The sequence below is a fragment of the Pinus tabuliformis genome, chromosome 8 (genome assembly GCF_031772625.1).
Source record: "Pinus tabuliformis cultivar Carrire ecotype Pingquan chromosome 8, CPIR1, whole genome shotgun sequence".
Taxonomy (NCBI): domain Eukaryota; kingdom Viridiplantae; phylum Streptophyta; class Pinopsida; order Pinales; family Pinaceae; genus Pinus; species Pinus tabuliformis.
The window spans coordinates 1,706,360,869-1,706,382,434 of NC_142294.1; the positions used below are offsets into that span (position 1 = coordinate 1,706,360,869).

The 21,566-nt window shown below is 34.8% G+C and overlaps 1 protein-coding gene across 1 annotated transcript; it reads right to left on the reverse strand.

Annotated features, from left to right (window-relative positions):
- Nucleotides 1-3,266: 3,266 nt before the first annotated feature.
- LOC149242831 (F-box/kelch-repeat protein At2g44130-like) lies at nucleotides 3,267-4,094 on the reverse strand. Its single transcript, XM_089371031.1, has one exon. The coding sequence runs from the start codon at nucleotides 4,092-4,094 to the stop codon at nucleotides 3,267-3,269; it is 828 nt and encodes a 275-aa protein (XP_089227157.1).
- Nucleotides 4,095-21,566: the final 17,472 nt, after the last annotated feature.

Below are 21,566 nucleotides of genomic sequence, written 5' to 3' on the forward strand. Positions count from 1 at the left end.
AGGTATTGAGATCATGTTCTTATAGAATCATCCTGACATTTTGTCTTTCATAAGATCAACTTCTTGGACTTCTTCTATATATTTTTCCTATGGAATCACACTTTTGAAAGAAATATCTCTTCCTTTAAGCTAATATTTACTTTCTTTGAGCCTACCAAACACCATTATTTCTTACTCTCCTCTCATGAACTAACCTAAATTCCTTCTCCTTTTCCCTTTTAACCATCACAACTTTCGAAATTTGTTCAACTTTCAGTCCTCCAACGATCTTAACATAACAATCGATCATATTCTTTTATTGGCTTTACATGTTTTCTTCCTCAGTAGCTCCTCAACTTTTCACTTTGTTGTCATATGCCTAACTTCTTGTCTTCCTACACAAAAATGTTTATGTTTCCCACATACACAGTTATTTTATGCCTACTTTATCTATTCTTTCCCTTCTTACCATTATTCCTACTTCACTTCTACACACTCAATACCTATAAAATCTATATTTTCATGTACATATAGGTAATCCTACATAAATATGAATATATCAATAATCACCTATATGTGAATCACTTATATGTGTTTTATATATGTCTATCATGGGGACAGAGAAAAACAACATTATCAATACAACTTATTTGTGTTTTTCCTATTGGGCATGCATTAGATTTGTTATTGTGTGTTTATTAATATGTTTTCATTCACAAAAATGTGTGTTTTACGTGTCTCAACTCATTTTGCATATGCATGATTGGGTTATTTCATAGTTTTGTAATAATGTTATCATCCATATACACAATTGCATGGATACTCTACTCATGTTAGCATTTATATTCCTTCTTTAATGCATTTTTTTTTCCTTAGTCACATATAACTATCAAGGATATGGAGAACATTGGTTTTTACCAAACATGGGTGGCTCATGTTAATTTTTAATGTAATTAAATTAATAAAATTATTTGTATTTTAGGAATCATGTGTGACTCATGGCTTTTGTTTGAATAATTAACTAAATTCACCTTAATTAATTAGTTTGACATTTTAGATGTGAGATTCATGGTTTTTTTAAGTATCATTATTTATATTAAAATCTCATTAATAAACAACTTTATTGACAAAAACCACTTCTTTTAAAGTCATATTAATTAATTAAACTAGTTTAATGGAATCTTCAATTAATTCTATTTTATAATCATGTGTGACTCATGGTGCTTCAATAGTTAATTAAAGTCATATTAATTAATTAAACTAGTTTAATGGAGTCCTTAATTAATTCTATTTTATAATCATGTGTGACTCATGGTGCTTCAATAGTTAATTAAAGTCATATTAATTAATTAAACTAGTTTAATAGAATCCTTTTGAATGTGGGATTCATGGTTTTATTAAGTATTATTATTTGTATTAAAATCTTATTAACTCTGCAAACAACCACTTTTAAAAGAATTAAATTATATTCTATATTTCAAAATATAAAATAAAAATATACTTAAATAAAATAAATAAACTACTTACCAATATTTTATTACTTCATACTACATCCTTCCTAGGAAGGTTTAAAAAAATATACTATTTTCTATCTACTTACGAGCGAGTTGACCCATTAAAGTCGCATAATGGCACTACCAAATTTCTCTTTCAAAGCGTTTGTGTGATCCGCATTGAAACATACTGAAACAAATTTGATACTGAAATTATTCACGCTTCCTTCTACCCTGAATAATATTTCACCATTGCTGCCGTGAGATGAATGTTTTCTGTTACTGGATTCCATGCCCGTTAAACTCGGTCCGAGTTGCTATATAACACGATCCCCTTCTGCTTTATCTCCACCAATTCATATTATTTCTGTGAATTATATCGACGAGTTATTGTTTTCTTTAGTTATGGCACGAGCGACCCTGTTTCTATTTCTGTTCGTGGCAGCCTTGTGGGCTTTATCGGTGAATGCCTCTCCTGCTGGATTCACAGACAAAGACCTGGAGTCTGAAGAAAGTCTGCGACTCCTTTATCATAAGTGCGTATTTCAGAATCGCTCATCCAGAAATTTATCGGATGAGCGATTCACAATATTTGTAGAGACTGTGAAATACATCGACTCTGTGAATAAGAAGAATCTTACGTACCAACTTGGATTGAATCAAGAATTCGCTGTGGCTTTAAGAATATCGGAGACAGTGGAGACAGTAGTGTGAAGAATGGATCATTCATGTACCAGACGCTGTGAATTCGACAAGGGAGGGAGCAGTAACTCCTGTGAAAGATCAAGCGGATTGCGGTATGTATGATGAGAGAAATAATTTAAATTAAAATATTACTAGGATTGCGGTATGTATGATGAGAGAAATAATTTCAATTAAGATATTACTATTACTAGATAGAAACTTTAGGTAAATGGTAGCTAAGGATCAGCGATCAGGTTCCATTTAGATACAATTGACAGAACATAGAAGTACTGGAAAATCTTATGTTTTTGAGGAAGCAAAAATTTGTATAGAAAGACTCCTCATATATTTCAACCTTGTCCAACTTTCCTCCCTTCAACAAAAACGTATGTAGTCAGTTTTTTGTTTCTAACTTTTGCTAAATTTAAATAAGAACATAAAAGATATCTCCATCGGTTTAAAATTTCGCCAGCAATTCAATTATATAACATAAATAAAATATTAAAATGATTTCAATTTTTTCAAAATTTGGGGAACACTAAGAGGTGCTAGCAATTTTTTTATTTTAACTAAATATCAAAAAACTTTTATATTTATGGAATAGATATATACATAGATTTTTTAAATGTAAGAGGAATGTAATGTCATAGTCTTGCACCTTGAATAACATCATGATGTCTCTTAAGATATGTAAAGCATAATACAGATTGAAAATATTAATGTTTGTACTTAGAACAGTATTTCTTTAGTCCTCCTCAAAAGTGTATTGTCTTAAAGATAACCATATCCTTACCTGTTGAGTGCCTAAGAATGCCATAAAAATAACAAAAAAAGTTCTTTGAAGAAAACCAATAAAAATTCTTTGAGGAAAACCAATAAATGTAAACGAGATCTCTTTGCCGAATGAAAACAATTTACCGAACGAGACCTCTTTGCTTCTTCAAATTTCCACAGTGGTTACATGGCACAGAACTTCTTCCCCCCTCTCAAACGTAGCGGTCCGCCCAGTCTCGAGGTGAACCAGATAAGAGACATTACGTGACTTGTACACAAACAGCCAATCGTACCACTGTGTAACACTGCCATAATAGGGAAAGTCTAGTCCAAAGTTCAAACGTTACTCGCACTCTCATACTTCATCACCCAATTTTTATACAATGCATGCAAATGCCCAGAGCAAACAGAAGGCACAAACGAACTTGAACGTCCTCCAAAACTCCACGTATTTTCCAACCTTGTCCACCTCCCCTCCCTCGGATCGAAAACTTCTGTACTTCTCTCGTCAGCTCCGTTCCCTCCCTTCCATCGGCCTAATACCATGAATTTTCCATCGCTGCAAACACCCGAACAACTGATGCGTGGTTCGCTCATGGGAGGCAAAACTTCCCACTTATCCTCCTCCACGTCATAAGCTTCCGCAGTCGCTAGATCGTTGCCATCCCCGTCATGCCCGCCAGCAAAGTAGATACGTCCAGAAGAAGAACAGGCGGCATACGCAAATAAGTAGCGGAGATTGGGAATGTCAGCTCCGCGGCTCCATTTGGCAGACACAAAATCATAAATGTAAATACTCTTCATTTCTCTGTGATTGGATGGATGCACTCCGCCTATGAAAACGAGTTTTCTATTCACAGAAACACACTTACAGTACATTGGAATTCCATCACAGTGGGGGATACTGATCGGTAAACTTTCCGAAGTGCCCTCCGCAGGGTCATACAATGCTATCTCATCCAGATCAGGATGCTTTTTTATTTCATAAAAACATAAAAGTTGCTTGCTCTTTCCAGAGAGTTTTCTATCAGAATAAAAGTTAGGATCGGTCAACATAACTTTCCACTTTCGACACACAACTTTGAGATTCCTGTTCGAGTGGTAATGCACTCTTAGCAAGCAGTGTCGAACAAGATCATGTGGAAGATCGGTAATTACGGCCATCACTACAGAGATGACTCGAAGCTTCAAACACAATGTTTTTTTCTGGATTAGTGTCCTTATATTTGAACATATCTCAATAGAGAGCTGAAGTGTGAGTTATTTATATAAGGAATTCACTCTACTTTTTTATTTTGTTTATTAAATTTAATTTGTGTTGTTTTTTGGTATATTTTTTACCATCTAAGGTATTGATCCATGGTATTCATATTGAATATTATCAGTTTTGAATCTACTTTTTAGTATTGATCCATATTCATAGGGAATATTATTAGTTTTGGATCTATTTTTTAGAATCCAAGGTATTGATCCATGGTATTCATATGGAATACCATCAGTTTAAAATCCGAAAGATTCACAGGTGCTCATAAATTATATTGGTCAAATTACTAACAAGTTAAGATTAGTACTCTACCAAAATATAAGTTTATACAAATCTTTTCCCGAAAAAACCCATAGATTGTTTTATAGTGGAACTGTTTCTAACCACAATGCGTGGTTGATCAAGAGAGTTTTAAATTATTTAATTTTCTTAATTATTTATTATTAATAATTTATGTTGACTTTTTCATATATGTTCTTTTTTTAAAATATACATTTAAATATAGAAGAATAAAACCCTTAAATCCGGAATTAAAATGGATCTAGGGTGGTTCAATCTCCCTCTAAATATGTTATATTGCACATGAATACCATGGATCAATACCCTAAGTTCTCAATACCATGAGCCTTTTTCATTTTTATAAGAATACATTTATTTCTTTATTTTGCTATTTTATTTTAACCATTTTAATTTTTTTTTTAATTTACATTATATATATATATATATATTATATATATATATATAAGATGATGATTAATTTCCCCCTCTAAATATGCTATATTCCACATGAATACCATGGATCAATACCATGAGGAATTTTCATTGTTATAGGAATATTTTCATTTTATTTTATTCAATATTTTTTTAAAGTAATTTGACTCAGTCACTATGGTATATTCCACATGAATATCATGGATCAATACTATCTGTTCTGAATATCATGAGTCACTTTTAGTGTTATATGAATATCTTCATTTTGTCATTTTGTTATTTTGTTATTTTATTTTGACGAGTTTAAAAGATTTACATTAACTTTTATATATATATATATATATATATATATATATATATAATTATTTTTTATTTATTTTTAATTAATTTTGCTCAAGTCAAAGAGTTAAATATTATGTTACATCTCCTCTACCATACCTGGTTGGGAGCCCTTATTGACTCAATAAATTTTTAATTTTAAATTATATATTTTACATTAAATTATTTTATTAGACCAAGAGGCTAGAGGTCCTCTATAACCGAGTATGGGGGTAGATCTCACATAAACATGTAAATGTAGACGTAAACATAGGCGTAAATGTAATTGTAAACATTTAACATGTTTAATCTCATGTTGCCCTATTTAGAAATCAATATAATTATTATTATGTATAAACACAATATAAATTTAAAATATAAAGAGCTTTACGAACACTAAATAAATATGTATGGTAAATAAATAAAAATATAAATAAACTGGAGATATGATAAATAAATAAATCTTCTTTTTAAACTTTAAATAAATAAAAATATAGATAAATAAATAAAACATATTTTTAGGTCGTAAGGCATTCCCTCTCAAACCAACTCTCCTCTCAAGTTACTTGTCCATTCGTGGGCCATTGATTTAGGTGTTGGACCATTAAAATTGTTTTAGCCATCACACTCATTCCACCAGTATTAAATTAGATTTAATTAAAAATTATAAGAATCGCTACTTGCCACGCAGCACAATGACCTATCCTTGCTCGACACTACCTCGACCACCCTTTCTGAGCGATACTGATAGCAAAACAACCTCACTTGCTCGAAGCTACATGGACCACCCTTTCTGAGTGATACTGGAATGCCCTTGCTAGGTATATTAAGGTGGAAAACACAGACGCGCATGAGCATGCTAGAGCTACTTAAAGAAGAAATAATGTTATTCTGTTTACATGCCTGTCACTGGAATTTCGAGATAGGGCTACATGTTGGCTTATTGGACCATTTCAATTTGTGTGTCTGCACAAATGCAAAGCAAAGCAGAGTTTGTGCTCCGACCGTTCTAATTTTTTCCTAGACAAGCAGGTTTTATTTTCGTGTTTTATTGTCGTGTTTGTCTTACGTAGGTCTTAAGAATGAATGGCTTTCAAGGAGCTATGATTCTTTGGTGTATATCGTCATTTTTATATGTCAATACTTAGGTCTTAAGAATAAATGAATGAATGTCTTTCATGGCGCTATGATTCTTCTGTGTATAGCATCATTTTTATGTGTCAATACTCATGATGGTTCTTCTCATTTTTATGTGTCAATACTCATGTATATATTACCTTGTAAATGAATAATTATGTTAAAATCTTGAATTAAAGATTTTTCAATTTCATAAGCAGGAGAGTGTGAAAAACAACTACACTCCACCTTCTCACTTTATTATCTACGTAAATTTAGGGAAATTCAAGGCACAATTTTGGCTTTTCTATAGCTTATAGGGTTTGGATGGAAAATCGGGTGGTTTGAGCACATTTGGTAATGAAATAAAGGATCCATCCATTCATGCCCGTGGGATGATCTAATAAGCAATGTTTTTTGTGGATCCTAAGTTTCTTGATTGATCAAGGATTTGTGAAATATGATTAGTATTTCAGGGGGGCTAAAAATAGATTCTGTAGAAAAATTGAGAATGTTTTTTTAAAGCGGTAGAGAGTGATATATGTATTTTGATTGAGTATAAAGTCCTAGTTTCACCTCTAATTTCCCAAGTGAATTCATAAGGAGGTAGGGTTGCACATAGACTATATGCATCTAGGTTTTGTAGGTTTTGTGAGTGTGATATTGTGAGTGTGGTGCATATTTTATTGCAACAATAACAAGTTTTCAAAAGTGCATGCACAAGGGTTCGCTTATTCCTCCGAAAAATCAATCCCCTTTTGTTTTGAATTGTTTTCTCACAGACAATTATATAAGTGCTTGAGAAGATTGGAATAGATGCAAATCACAGTGGAAAACCTCAAAGTATGTTTTTTTAGTCATTTGAAAAGTGTGCTTCACGGAAAATTTGAACACAATTCCCTATTTTATGTAAAATAGGGATGGGAGAAGTTCTGCCAAATATGATGTGAGGTCACCTACATACCTACTAAAGGCTTAAATGTGCTTATTTCTTCTCTGTGGTATACTGCAGTGGCTGGAAATAACTTGAAGAATGGGTGAAGACTGTTGTTAATGTCGTTGTGGCAGTAATTGCAGGCATGGTAATGTGCCAAAGTTACTGAAGTTTTTCCTATGCTTTTCTAGAAGGGATTTTTGTTCATAAGCATCATTTTACATGTTGCAGGTGCCTTTCCAAATTTTGGAAATGATGAAAATGGACTCCCTTCACCCCCATTTGATGAGGGTTCCTTTCTGACAACCTAGACAACTTTGAATATCTTAGGTAGTCTTCAAATATGTGTTTAGTATGCTCTCTTCCTCAATGTGGCTGAAGGTGAGATGTCACTTGGTCATGGAAGAAACCTAGTAGTCTTGAGGTCTTTTTTCGATATCATATAATTTATACTTAATTCAGTGTTTCTTCCATGACCAAATGATATCTCACCTTCAAGCACATTGAGAAACATACCAAGGTTGAATATAAAAGGAACATCATTTGTATTTGGAAGAAATTGATACAATTCTAATTGGTATAGATATCATGATTCTGAGCTTGTTTGTGAGTGCATGGTTTTATGTTGCTTCTGTGTGCTTGGAATTTAAGATCTTTGATTGCATGGATAATGATAGCAATAAGTTATTGTTGGCTAGATTTTTAAATATATTTTTTTGTTGGAATTCATAATATGTACTCCATTATTATGGATCCATTAGTTTTATTTCTTATTATTTATGACTTGTGATCATCACTCACATTGTTTTCTGTAATAGATGTAGATCTTAATGTTATGCAAAGACTCAGAATGCTAAATATAAATATAATGATGTTGATGATGAAAAATAGTAAGAAGTAGAATGACCCCATAAAATAAAGCTATTAGCTCCCCATAAAATAAAGCTATTAGCTCACCTTAGTAATATGACTGGGTATAACAGTCCTTGTGGTAAGCAAGAAACATAGAAAGACTAGGGGTTGTGAAAAGAAACGCTCAAATATAGGCTGGCCATCGAATGAGTAGCTCAGGTCATATAAATACTAGTGGTGGCCCTGATAGGCCTCCAATATCTTCAAATTGCAAGGGATAAAGAGACAATGTGAGAAAACTATGGTGTAAAAGCTAAATTGAAAATGAATTTGTGGATTATAAATTTATGGATAATTCATTGTTGAAAGAGAATTCCTTGTTTTTTAGGTATTATGTAACCGATAGTTTTTCTCTATTTTGAAAAATACTATTCATTCACAATATTAAATACTATTGATCCACAATTTTTTTTTTAAATCTTAATGGGGCAAAACTTATGTGCCAGCTATCTATGTTGGACAAAGATTCTAGTAGCAAAATATGTATTGCTTATTTGGAGCTATTTGTAATATAGAGAAATGTTTTTAAACATGCTTTTGTGTATTTCTACAGTAGAAACCAAATTTCCAAGGTGATGCGTATGGTTATTTTTTAGTTCAAAGCATAAAGGATATAAATGAATAGAAAATGGTTTGTATTCTAATGGAATGTATTTTTATTTTGAAATTTGTTTATGCAATAGTGGTAAATTACGAAGTTGATGTTAGCTCATGAACTTGGTAACTAATGGAAGAATGATCCTTTTACTGCCCAGAAGCAGCGTATAGTTCAAGTAATGAAATTGCAAGACCTTCCTAAATAGGGCTTGAACCTTTTCATGGTAGGCCAATGTCACAACATCATCGTCAGTGGATGAATAACGAGATATAGTGACACTATATTGAAAGGTAAAGTAGTCAAGAGGCAGCTCCATAAGGTGTGAAAAGATGAGGAGGAAGTAAAGTCCTAGTTGGAAAACCTCTAATGAGGAGGAAGTCACTAGCCTATGTACTGGTCTGATTTGCATTGTGTTCGTTTCTAACAGATCTAGATCTTTGAAAAATTAATTATAGATTGTCTAGAACTCTCACATTTAAGGAGCTCCAAGATGGAGATGAGAAAACTAGGTTTTTTCTTTGGGATTCCTTCCTCTCCCTTTTTTGTTGATTTGAAGTCTCAATCGTATATGCCTAGCCTAAGAGTATGCCCTAAGAAGCCTAGTAATCTTGAGGTCTTTTTTTATATCATATAATTTATGCTTAATTCACAGTTTCTTCCATGACCAAATGATGTCTCACCTCTAACCACATTGAGAAGTAGACCAAAGTTGAATATAAAAGGAATTGATACAATTCTAATTGGAATTGATACCCTAATTTTGAGCTTTTTTGTGACCGCATCGTTTTATGCTACTTGTACTTGCTTGGAATTTAAGATCTTTGATTGCATGGATAATGGTGGGAGTAACTTATTCTTGGCTCACTTTCTAAATATATTTTTTATTTGGAATTCATAATACGTAGTCCATTATTATGAATCCATTAGTTTTATTTGTTATTATTTATGACTTGTGATCATCACTAACATTCTCTTCTATAATAGATATAGATCTTAATGTTATGAAAAGGCTCAGAATGCTAAATATAAATATAATGATGATGATGATGATGATGAAAAATAATACAAAGTATAATGACCCCACAAAATAAATCTATTAGCTCACCACAGTAATCTCACAAGGTATAACAGTCCCGTGGTAAGCAATAAAGAGTAAAATACCAGGGGTTGTGAAAAGAAATGATCAAATAAAGGCTGGTCATAGAATGAGTAGCTCACATTATATAAATACCAGTGTTGGCCCCGATAGACCTCCAATATCTTCATATTGCAAGGCATATCGAGGAAATGTAAGCAAACTAGGGTGTAAAAGCTAAATTGAAAATGAATTTTTGGATTATAAATTTATGGATAATCCACTCTTGAAAGAACATTCCTTGCTTTTCAGGTATTATGTAACTAATAGTTTTTCTCTATTTTGAAAAATACTATTGATGCACAATCTTAAATACTCTTGATCCACAATCTCTTTTAAAATCTTAATGGGGCAAAAATTATGTACCAACTAGATATGTTGAATGGAGCTTGTAGTACGAAAATATGAATTTCTTAATTGGAGCTATTTGTAATATAGTGAAATGTTTTTAAACATGCTTTTGTGTATTTCTACAGCATAAGCCAAGTTTCCCAGGTGATTCATATGTTAAATTGAAGTTCAAAGCAGCAAAAGACAGCTTCAGAAAGGATATAAATGAATGGAAAATGGTTTGTAGTATGTTGGAATGTATTTTTATCTTAAAAAAAAAAAAATTGCAACAGGGGGAAATTATGAAGTGGATGTTAGCTCATGAACTTGGTAACTAATGGAATAATGATGCTTTTCCAGCCTAGAAGCAGTGTATAGTTCAATAAATGAAATTGCAAGACTTGCCTAAACAGGGCCTAAACTATTTCATGGTACGCCAATCTCACAACATCATTGTCAGCGGAAGAATAACAGGATATAGTGACACTATATTGAAAGGTAAAGTAGTGAAGAGGAAACTCTATGAGGTGTGAAAAGCCATGAGGAGGAAGGAATGTCCTAGTGTGAAAACCTCTGACCAGGAGGAAGTCACTATCCTATGTGCTACTCTGATTTGCATTATGTTTGTTTCTGTAGATCTATTGCAAAATTAATTCTAGATTGTCTAGAACTCTCACATTTGGGGAGCTCCAAGATCGAGATGACAAAACTAGGTTTTTTCTTTGGGATTCCTTCATCTCCTTTTTTTTATTTGAAGTCTTAGTCCTTTGTGCCTAGCCTAAGAGTTTGTCATAACAACCCTAGTAGTCTTGAGGTATTTTTTCGATATCATACAATTTATGCTTAATTCACGGTTTCTTCCATGACCAACTGATATCTCACCTTCAATCACATTGAGAAACAGAACTAAGTTAAATATAAAAGGAACATTGCTTGTCTTTGGAAGAAATTGATACAATTCTAAATGGTATCGATATCCTGATTCTGAGCATGTTTGTGACTGCATGGTTTGATGTTTCTTGTATGTGCTTGGAATTTAAGATCTTCGATTGCATGGATAATGATGGGAGTAATTTATTCTTGGCTTGCTTTCTAAATATATTTTTTTTGTTGGAATTTATAATACATACTCCATCATTGTGATTCCATTAGTTTATTTGTTATTATCTATGACTTGTGATCATCGATCACATTGTTTTCTATAATAGATGTAGATATTAATGTTATGCAAAGACTGAGAATGGTAAATATAAATATAATGATGTTGATGATGAAAAATCATAAACAGTAGAAAAACCCCATAAACTAAAGCTATTGCTCACCACAATAATGTGACAGGGCATAACAATCCATGTGGTAAGCAAGAAACATACAAAGATTGGGGGTTATGAAAAGAAATGCTCAAATACAAGCTAGCCATAGAATGAGTAGCTCACGTCATATAAATACTAGTGATGGCCGCGATAGACCTCCAATATCTTCAAATTGAAAGGATATCAAGACAATGTAAGCAAAATAAGGTGTAAAAGCTAAATTGAAAATGAATTTGTGGATTTATTATTGTTGACTTGATAGAACAAGGAGCGACGAGGGAGTGGCTAGGGTTTGAAGTTTTCTGAGGAATTTTCCCCATGGATGGGTGCAGAGGAGGGAGCTCCACCCCCTCCTACAAGGAGGCGGTGGCCAACAAGTGCAAGAAAGCTCTGGAGAGAGGCAGAGGTACTGCTGAAGGAGGAAGGAGAATCGGGGAAGAGGAAATAGACGGTTCCATTTCGAAGGAGAATGAAAGCACAAAAGACAAGGAGGAAAATGACAAAAAAGAGGGAACAAAAGACAAAAAATAGAAGGGAACGTGCAAACCCAAGGAGGAAATCACTCCTCGAGTAGTATTAAATAATCCAGAGCTTCACGTGCACAGGGAGCACATGCAGACTTGTGCAGTGATATGCAAATTCATGAGTCTATGGCCCACTGAAAAAGCGTTACAAACCTGGATTAGATACCACTGGAAGCCTAAAGGAAGCATTGATCTTCATCTAGGGTCCAAGGGTTTCTTCACTATAGTGTTCACCAACATTGAGGATAAAGACAAAGTGTTTGAAGGCGGGCCCTACTTCTATGCAGCAACAGGACTCTATATGAGGCCATGGATGATGAATTTCGTTCCAGAGAGGGAAACTTTTACTTCAGTCCTGGTTTGGGTAAGACTCTATTCTCTACCTCTTGATTATTGGCAAACAAAATTGCTAGCTGCCATAGGCAATAAATTAGGAAGGTTTGTCAAAGCTGCTGAAGCCACAAGGAGGGGAAAATATACCTCCTTTGCAAGGATCTGTGTGGAGATGGATCTATCTGGAGCTCTTCCGGATGAAGTTATCTTGGAGGTTTTTGATGAGGAATGGGTGCAGACAGTAGACTATGAGCATATTCCATTTAGATGTCGTAGATGCCATGAACATGGGCACCTTCTAAGAGATTTCCTTCTCACTAAAGCATAAACCAAAGGAAATACTAACACAACGAAATACACATGCAGTTTTCACAAAGTAGTTCATAAAGGAAAAAGTGGCAAAAAAGGGCCAAAGAAACACCAAGCGAGAGGACAAAAAGCTAGTCAAAATCAATTCCAAGTTCTTGAAGAGAATGAAGAGATAGTAGTAGAAGATCAAGTAAGGAAGGAAGGTTATGAGAAGAGGGGTAAGGATGAAAATAATGACTATACATAGGAAAATGAAAAATAGAAAGGAAACATGATGAGTGATTCAAAACTGGAAATCGATCAGGAAATGAAGCAAAGTGAGATTGAAACGGAAGACAATGAGCTATAGGAGATTCTTGACAGAGAAAACCTAGATCTAGAAGGGTTCTTGAATCAGGGAACTATGGGCAGCGTAGAATCACTACCACAAGAAGAGATCAATAGAATACAACAATTATTCCTATGGAAAACTCGGACCAAGGGTTTGGAGGAAGCAAATAACAGTGAAAGATAGAGCAATGAAGGGGGTAAGCAGTAGAAAAAACTATAGGGTTAGCACCAAGAAATCCGGGAAAAAAAGAGGCAGGAAAAAGCATAACGAGCTCCTGATGGAATGTGGCAAGCTCATGGTAGACTGAGGTGAGATGAAAGATCTAACCAGTTACTCCTTTACCAACATTTAATTATGAAGTTCACAACTTATAATATTAGAGGTCTAGGCAGCAAGAGAAAATAGAGAATGCTGAATAACAGAATGCAACAAGCAGCCCCAGATATAATTTTTGTCCAAGAAACGAAATGATCTATTCAAAGGTTAAGACAAATCCATAGTAAATGGCTCAGCAGATTCGAGTTTCTAGAAGTTAAAGCTGAAAACACAACAGGGGGAATCCTCATTCTCTGGAATCCCCAAAAGATTGGAATAATTGATGCGAAGGCATCAAGGAACTACTTATCAGTGGTCATACAACCTGTAGGAGACAGGGATACCTATCTAGTCACGAATGTTTATGGCCCCGAAAGGTTAGATGACAAAATCTGGTTTATAGACTCCTTGGTGGATCTTCGGGCCAGGCATGTAGGGTTACCTTGGGTCATAGGAGGAGACTTCAATATGATCAGATCTCTCTCGGAGAAAAAAGGAGGTATAAGAGCTTTAAATAAAGATTCCTAAACCTTCCAAATCTTTTCAAAAAGCATGAAGCTTGTTCACATTGAGACAAGTAATGGCTTCTGCACTTGGAATAATAAAATAGGAGGGGCCTCCCAAGTAGCCTCCAAGTTAGATAGATTCATGATCTATGAAGATCTCATGCTTTTAGACAAGGAAATAATGGCAGAAATTCAACCTTTTGGAGGCTTAGATCACTGGCCGGTTCAAATGTAGATCAAGGGCATAGGCACCGCAAGAAACCGACCTTTTAGATTTGAAAATATCTAGCTTTCACACCCAGATTTTAGTAGTAACATTGAAAAATGGTGGGCGGAAGATTTGCATATTCAGGGATCAACAATGTTCCTACTTCACAAAACATTAAAGCACATTAAGATGAAAGTAAAAGACTAGAAAAACAATGAATTTGGAAATATTTTTGTAGGTAAGAAATCGGTTGAAAACAAAATATTGGAGCTCAGCCAAGCTCTGATCAAGGATGGATTTGATAAGAACAAAAATGATCAGGTAGAGAAACATCATCAAGAATGGGAAAAGTTATGAAAACAAGAGGAAATTTTTTGGAAGCAAAAATCAAGAGTTCAATGGCTAAAGGAAGGAGAGCGCAACACTAAATTTTTCCACTGTTCCACCATTACTAATAGGACTTTCAATAGGATATCTTCAATCAAGGATGAGAACGGGTAGATTCACCAATTCCATGAGGATATAGAATTTTTGTTTGTTAGAGACTTCAGAGGTATTTCCCAGGAAAACATCTTAGTAAGGGAACCTTCCATCAAAGACTTCACTAAACATATCCCTAAGTTGGTATCCAGAGAGGACAACTGTAATTTAAATAGACCGGTATCTGAAAAGGAGGTCAGTGAGGTAATCAAGGAAATGAAAAATGGAAAACCTCCAGGTCCAGATGGATTCAATGTGGATTTCTTCAAAGTTTGTTGGAATATTGTCAAAAAGGATATTGTAAGGGTTGTGGAAGATTCCAGGCTGAATAGAACTATTTTGAAAGCTCTCAACACCTCCTTCATCGCCCTAATTCCAAAATAGGATAATGCACAAATGCCAGAGAGGTATAAACCCATAGCCTTATGCAATATAGTCTACAAGATAATTTCCAAGGTAGTTGCCAACAGACTCAAACCTTTGTTGCCTACACTTGTTTCGGGAGAACAATCTGGGTACGTGGAAGGCAGACAAATTCTAGATAACATCATTCAAGCTCACAAAGTGGTTCACTCGCTAACTAGTAAAAGGAAAGTGGGTATGATAATGCAATTGGACATAGCCAAAGCTTATGATAAAATAAACTGGACATATATCAAGAAATTTCTTAGCATGTTTGGTTTTGGTCATAATTGGATCAGATGGGTCATGGCCCTAGTGACTTCCTTCGACTTTTCAATTTTAGTTAATGGCTCTCCCTCTGAAATTTTTCTTCCTTCTAGAGGACTCAGACAGGGTGATCCACTCTCTCCTTTTCTTTTCATCCTCATGATGGAAGGGCTGGGGTGGTCCATTAAGCATGCTAAGGTAACGGGAAAAATTCAAGGACTCCAACTATTAGAGAATGGTCAAGTTCTGACCCATCAATAGTTTGTAGATGATACCATGTTACAGGGAATCCCCATAGTCAAGGAAGCACATGCTTACAAACAAATATTGACTGACTTTGCAATGGCAAAAAGTATGGAGGTCAATCTTTCTAAATCAAAAAAGAATTCTTTAACACCCACATTGCCATTCAGAGAAATGTCTCCAAAATTCTTGGCTTTCAAAGAGAATCCCTCCCCTCCAAGTATTTGGGAGTTCCTCTAATAGCCAAACCTTTGCATAAGATAATTTGGGAACCATTAATCATCGAGATACAAGATAAGGTCAGAAAATGGACAATCAGGTCTTTAAATCTGGCTAGTAGATTGGTCCTTACAAAGGTTGTGCTCCAAGCTATCCCAATCTTTATGCTATGAGCTCTCCTAGTTCCAAAAGGAGTCTTACAATAATTTACAAATATACAAAGAGACTTTCTTTTGGGCAAGGAGGAAACCGGGAAAAGAATGGGTTTTAGTGTCAAGGGAAAATATCTTCAAACCTAAGAACCAAGGTGGCCTCGGATTGGATGTTCCAGAGATTGTCAATAAGGCTCTTGGGGCCAATCTTTAGTTGCGGTGGGTTAAGGATCCTAAGGCTCAATGGGAAAGCACCTGGAAGGAAAAATATGCTAGCTCCTGGCATTTTTCTGAGAAAATAAGAATGACTGGAAATATAAAGGGCTCTCCCATATTGAACAAGACCTGGGAGAACAGAGGGGTGGTTCAAAAAAATATTTTCTGGGACATCAGAGATAGAGATATTGTACTATTTTGGGAGGATAAATGGAAACAAGAACAAACACTCTTGAGAGAGGAATTTATGGGCCTCAAGAAAGATATAGACAACCAAGGTTTAGTAGGAGTAAAGGAATTTTTGTATCATGCTCACAATACAGGAAAACGGAGAACATGGAAGAAAATGGAGGGCAGAGAGGACAATTCCCTCAATAGTAGAGCAGAGACCCTAAAGCGGATGATGGATCAGAGGATGATTCTTGTTACTGAAGGGTAGGATCAACTAAGATGGGGTAACAACAAAGAGGGCAACTTCAATATTAAGGAAGCAAAAGGTATTCTCCTGGGGCTGGAATCCCAAGCTCTAGTCAGAATTTGGCAGAAGTTGTGGAGGAGAAAAAGTTGGATGAAGATCAAACTCTTTATGTGGCTGGTTCACCATAGGAAAATCCTAACCTAGGACAATATTAGAAAGAGGGGTATGCTGGGACCCTCCAGATGCTAGCTTTGTGAAGCACAAGAGGAGACAATGGAACATCTTCTCAACACCTATATTCTCACCTCAAGGTTATGGGAATTTTTTGCCACCCTCTTCAAGGAGTCTGAAAGAGACAAAGCTAGTACCACTAACACCCTAAACAATTGGAGGAATAATGTTTTAGATAATGAAGTTCTTAACTCTGTTTGGGCTCTCTTGCCAAGTTTCATAATACGGAACGTGTGGAAAGAAAGAAACAAAATAATTTTGAAAGAAGAGAAGAATTCCTCTCTTCAACTGTTGGACTAGATCTTGAAATAGTTAAAACAGACTGTAAGAACAACAGTCAGGGATCTCCCAAAGAATCCTCCCTCAAAAACAGAGTTGGGAATACTCAAGCAGTCAGACATGCAGGGGCTCATTCCACAAGGTCTGGATAGGAAAATGAGCATGAAGGAAAAGGTTAAAGAATTCTAGAGTCCCCCACTCCCCACCACCCTGGAAGGCTTTTTGAAATATAACATTGATGGAGCCTCAAAAGATAACCCTGGAATAGCTGGCTTTGGAGGAGTTCTGTGGGATGAAAATGGAAACATCATCTCCCTTTTCCATTGTCATTTAGGAAAAGCCACCAACAACATGGCAAAGCTTATGGCATTGGAGCAATGCTTAGAAATTATGAAACAGGAAAACTACCAAAATGTGATAATAGAAACTGACTCAGAGTTAGTCATCAACGCAGCCAAGAAAATTAATCATGGAACAGGGCCAGAAAAGTTACAAAACACTAGAGGTTAATAAGGGTGCTCCATAAAATTCAGGATCATCTTCAGGGACTACTCACATTTAGATTCATCCATGTGCATATAAAGGCCAACAAATTGGTGGACATTTTAGCCAACCATGGTGTCACCTGCAAGCATAGCAAAATTTCAATGGGTTGGCTTGCAATGCCAAAAAGCAGCCTAAAAGAACTTTGCCATAACTAGACGGAAGAGGATAGGAGAGTCTATCAGAACAAACTAAGGAAGCCAATATGCAATGAGAAGATTGATGCAGGACTTACATTTTTGGTCATACGGGTCTTTGGTAGTTAGCTCGCTAGGGGTGGCCTTAGCAACTATGGTTATCACAGCAACGAAAATACCCAGAGGCAGGAGTTTGGTTCTCACAATCAGGGAAAAGATGAGAAGAATAACTGATGGCCCTATTCGGGCGACATCATTTCCCATGTTTTCCAGCGTTGGGAGATAAAACCACTTCTCAGTTGGTTTCGGTGCGATCGCACCACGTTCAAGCTGAAGGAGATTTCGAATCTGTGGCAGCGATACCATACAACTATTGACATGTGGATGAGGACGGGGTATGAAAACCATTCTCATCTCATAATAAACTTTGGTTATTTCAAGAGAGAAATTATCAATGCTGTCGTCCGATCTTTGGAAGCCTGATCAACAATTAGGATGGGGCGAGGGGTTTGGTGGGACCGGGGTATTAAACATCTGGATTCTTTTTGGAGAGATGTGCATCTCCACCATCGGGTTTAAGTAGAATCATGGACGGCAATGTTTTTGAGGAAGGCTAAGGGTTTGCTGGCACGAGTATTTGTGGGGAGAGTTCTTGTGCCCTGTGACTCCCATCGCTTGGTTTTGTCAGTACTCAAACATGTTTGGCGAGCACCTTTTGATGGCGGAGGGCCTAGATTCTATAGGACATCCTTATTTTGTGACTTGCACCACTATGTGGGGAGGAAATGTGTATATATTGTAAATTATGTTTGATTTAATGAAATAGAAGGCACAACTCTTGCTTCAGCAAAAAAAAGAAAATGAATTTGTGGATCATAAATTTATGGATAATCCACTATTGAAAGAGCATGCCTTGCATTTTAGGTATTATGTAACTGATAGTTTTTCTATATTTTGAAAAATAATATTGATTCACAATCTTAAATACTATTGATCCACAATATTGTTTAAAAATCTTATTGAGGCAAAACTTATCTACCAGCTAGCTATGCTGGACGAAGCTTGTAGTAGGGAAATATGCATTTCTTATTTGGAGCTATTTGTAATATAGAAAAATATTTTTAAACATTCTCTTGTGTATTTGTACAACAGAAAGCAAATTTCCCAAGTGATACATCTGCTAAATTGAAGTTCAAAGTAGCAAAAGGCAACTTGAGAAAAGGATATCTATGAATAGAAATTGGTTTGTAGTCTATTGGAATGTATTTTTATTTTAAAATTTCCTTATGCAATAGCGGTAATTTATGAACTGGATATTAGCTCATGAACTTGGTAACTAATGGAATAATGATGCTTTTGCAGCCGAGAAGCAACATATAGTTCATGTAATAAAATTGAAATTCTTGCCTAAATAGGGCCTCAACTATTTCATGGTAGGCCAATGTCACAACATCATTGTCAGTGGATGAATAACATGATATAGTGACACTATATTGAAAGGTAAGGTAGTCAAGCGACAGCTACATGAGGTGTGAAAAGCTCTGATCAGGAGGAAGTAAAGTCCTAGTGTGAAAACCTCTGATGAGGAGGAAGTGACTAGCTTGTGTGTTGGCCTGATTTGCATTGTGTTCATTTCTAGTAGATCTAGATGTATTCGAAAACTAATTCTAGATTGTCTAGAACTCTCACATTTGAGGAGCTCCAGGATCGAGATGACAAAACAAGGTTTTTTTTTTGGATTCCATCCTCTCCCATTTTTTTTGATTTAATGTCTTAGTCCTATGTGCCTACCTTGAGAGTATATCATAAGAAACCAAGTAGTCTTGAGGTATTTTTTTGATATCAGATAATTTATGCTTAATTCAGGGTTTGTTTCATGACTAAATGATATCTCACCTTCAATCACATTAAGAAATAGAACAAATTTGAATATAAAAGGAACATCGTTTGTCTTTGGAAGAAATTGATACAATTCTAATTGGTATCAATACCTTTATTCTGAGCTTGTTTGTGACTGCATGGTTTTATGCAGCTTGTATGTCCTTGGAATTTAAGATCCTTGATCACATGGATAATGATGGCAGTAAGTTATTCTTGGCTCGCTTTCTAAATATAATTTTTTGTTGGAATTCATAAAACATACTCCATTATTATGAATCCATTAGTTTTATTTCATATTATTTACGACTTGTGATCATCATTTACATTGTAATCTGTAATAGATGTAGATCTTAATGTTATGAAAAGACTGGGAACGTTAAATATAAATATAATTATGGTGATGGTGAAAAATAATACATAATAGAATGACCCCATAAAATAAAGCTATTAGCTCACCCCAGTAATCTTACAGGGTATGATAGTCCTCGTGGTAAGAAAGAACCAGACAAATACTGGGAGTTGTGAAACGAAATGGTTAAATAAAGGCTGGCCATAGAATTAGTAGCTCAAGTCATATAAATACCAATGTTGGCCCTAATAGACCTCCAATATCCTCATATTGCAAGGGATATCGAGATAATGTAAGAAAACTAGGGTGTAAAAGATAAATTGAAAATGAATTTGTGGATTATAAATTTGTGGATAATCCACTGTTGAGAGAGCATTCCTTGTTTTTTAGGTATTATGTAATCGATAGTTTTTCTCTATTTTGAAAAATATTATTGGTTCATAATATTAAACACTATTGATCCACAATTTTTTTTAAAAAATCTTAATGGGGCAAAACATATGTACCATCTAGCTATGTTGGACAGAGCTTGTAGTAGGGAAATATGCATTGCTTATTTGGAGCTATTTGTAATATAGCGAAATGTTTCTAAACATGATTTTGTGTATTTGTATGGCAGAAACCAAATTTCCCAGATGATACATATGTTAAATTGAAGTTCAAAGCAGCAAAAGCCAACTTGAGAAAAGGATATAAATGAATAAAAATTGGTTTGTAGTCTGTTGGAATGCATTTTTATTTCAAAATTTATTTATGTAGTAGTGGTAAATTATGAAGTGGATGTTAGCTCATGAACTTGGTAACTAATGGAATAATGATGCTTTTGTAGCCTAGAAGCATCGTATAGTTCAAATAATGAAATTGCAAGGCCTGCTTAAATAGGGCCTAAACTGTTTCATGGTATGCCAATCTCACAAAATCATCGTCACTAGATGAATAATGGGATATAGTGACACTATATTGAAAGGTAAAGTAGTCAAGGTGAAACTCGATGAGGTGTGAGATGAGGAAGTAAAGTCCTAGTGTGAAAACTTCTTATGTGGAGGAAGTGACTAGCCTTTGTGCTGGCCTTATTTGCATTATGTTTATTTCTAGTAGATCTATATCTATTGGAAAATTAATTCTAGATTGTCTAGAACTCTCACAATTGAGGAGCTTCAAGATTGAGATGAAAAAACTAGTTCTGTTCTTTGTGATTCCTTCCTCTCCCTTTTCTATTGCTTTGAAGTCTCAGTCCTATGACCTAGCCTCAGAATATACCATAAGAAACCCAGTAGTCTTGAGGTATTTTTTCGATATCATATAAGTTATGCTTAATTTAAGGTTTTTTCCATGACGAAATGATATCCCATCTTCAAGCACATTAAGAAACATACCAAAGTTAAATATAAAAGCTACATTGTTTGTCTTTGGAAGAAATTGATACAGTTCTAATTGGTATTGATAACGTGATTCTGAGCTTGTTTTGATTGCATGGATAATGATGGGAGTAAGTTATTCTTGGCTTACTTCCTAAATATAGTTTTTTGTTGGAATTCATAATACATACCCCATTATTATGTTTCCATTTGTTTTATTTGTTATTATTTATGACTTGTGATCATCACTCACATTGTTTTATGTAATAGACATACATCTTAATGTTATGGAAATACTGAGAAA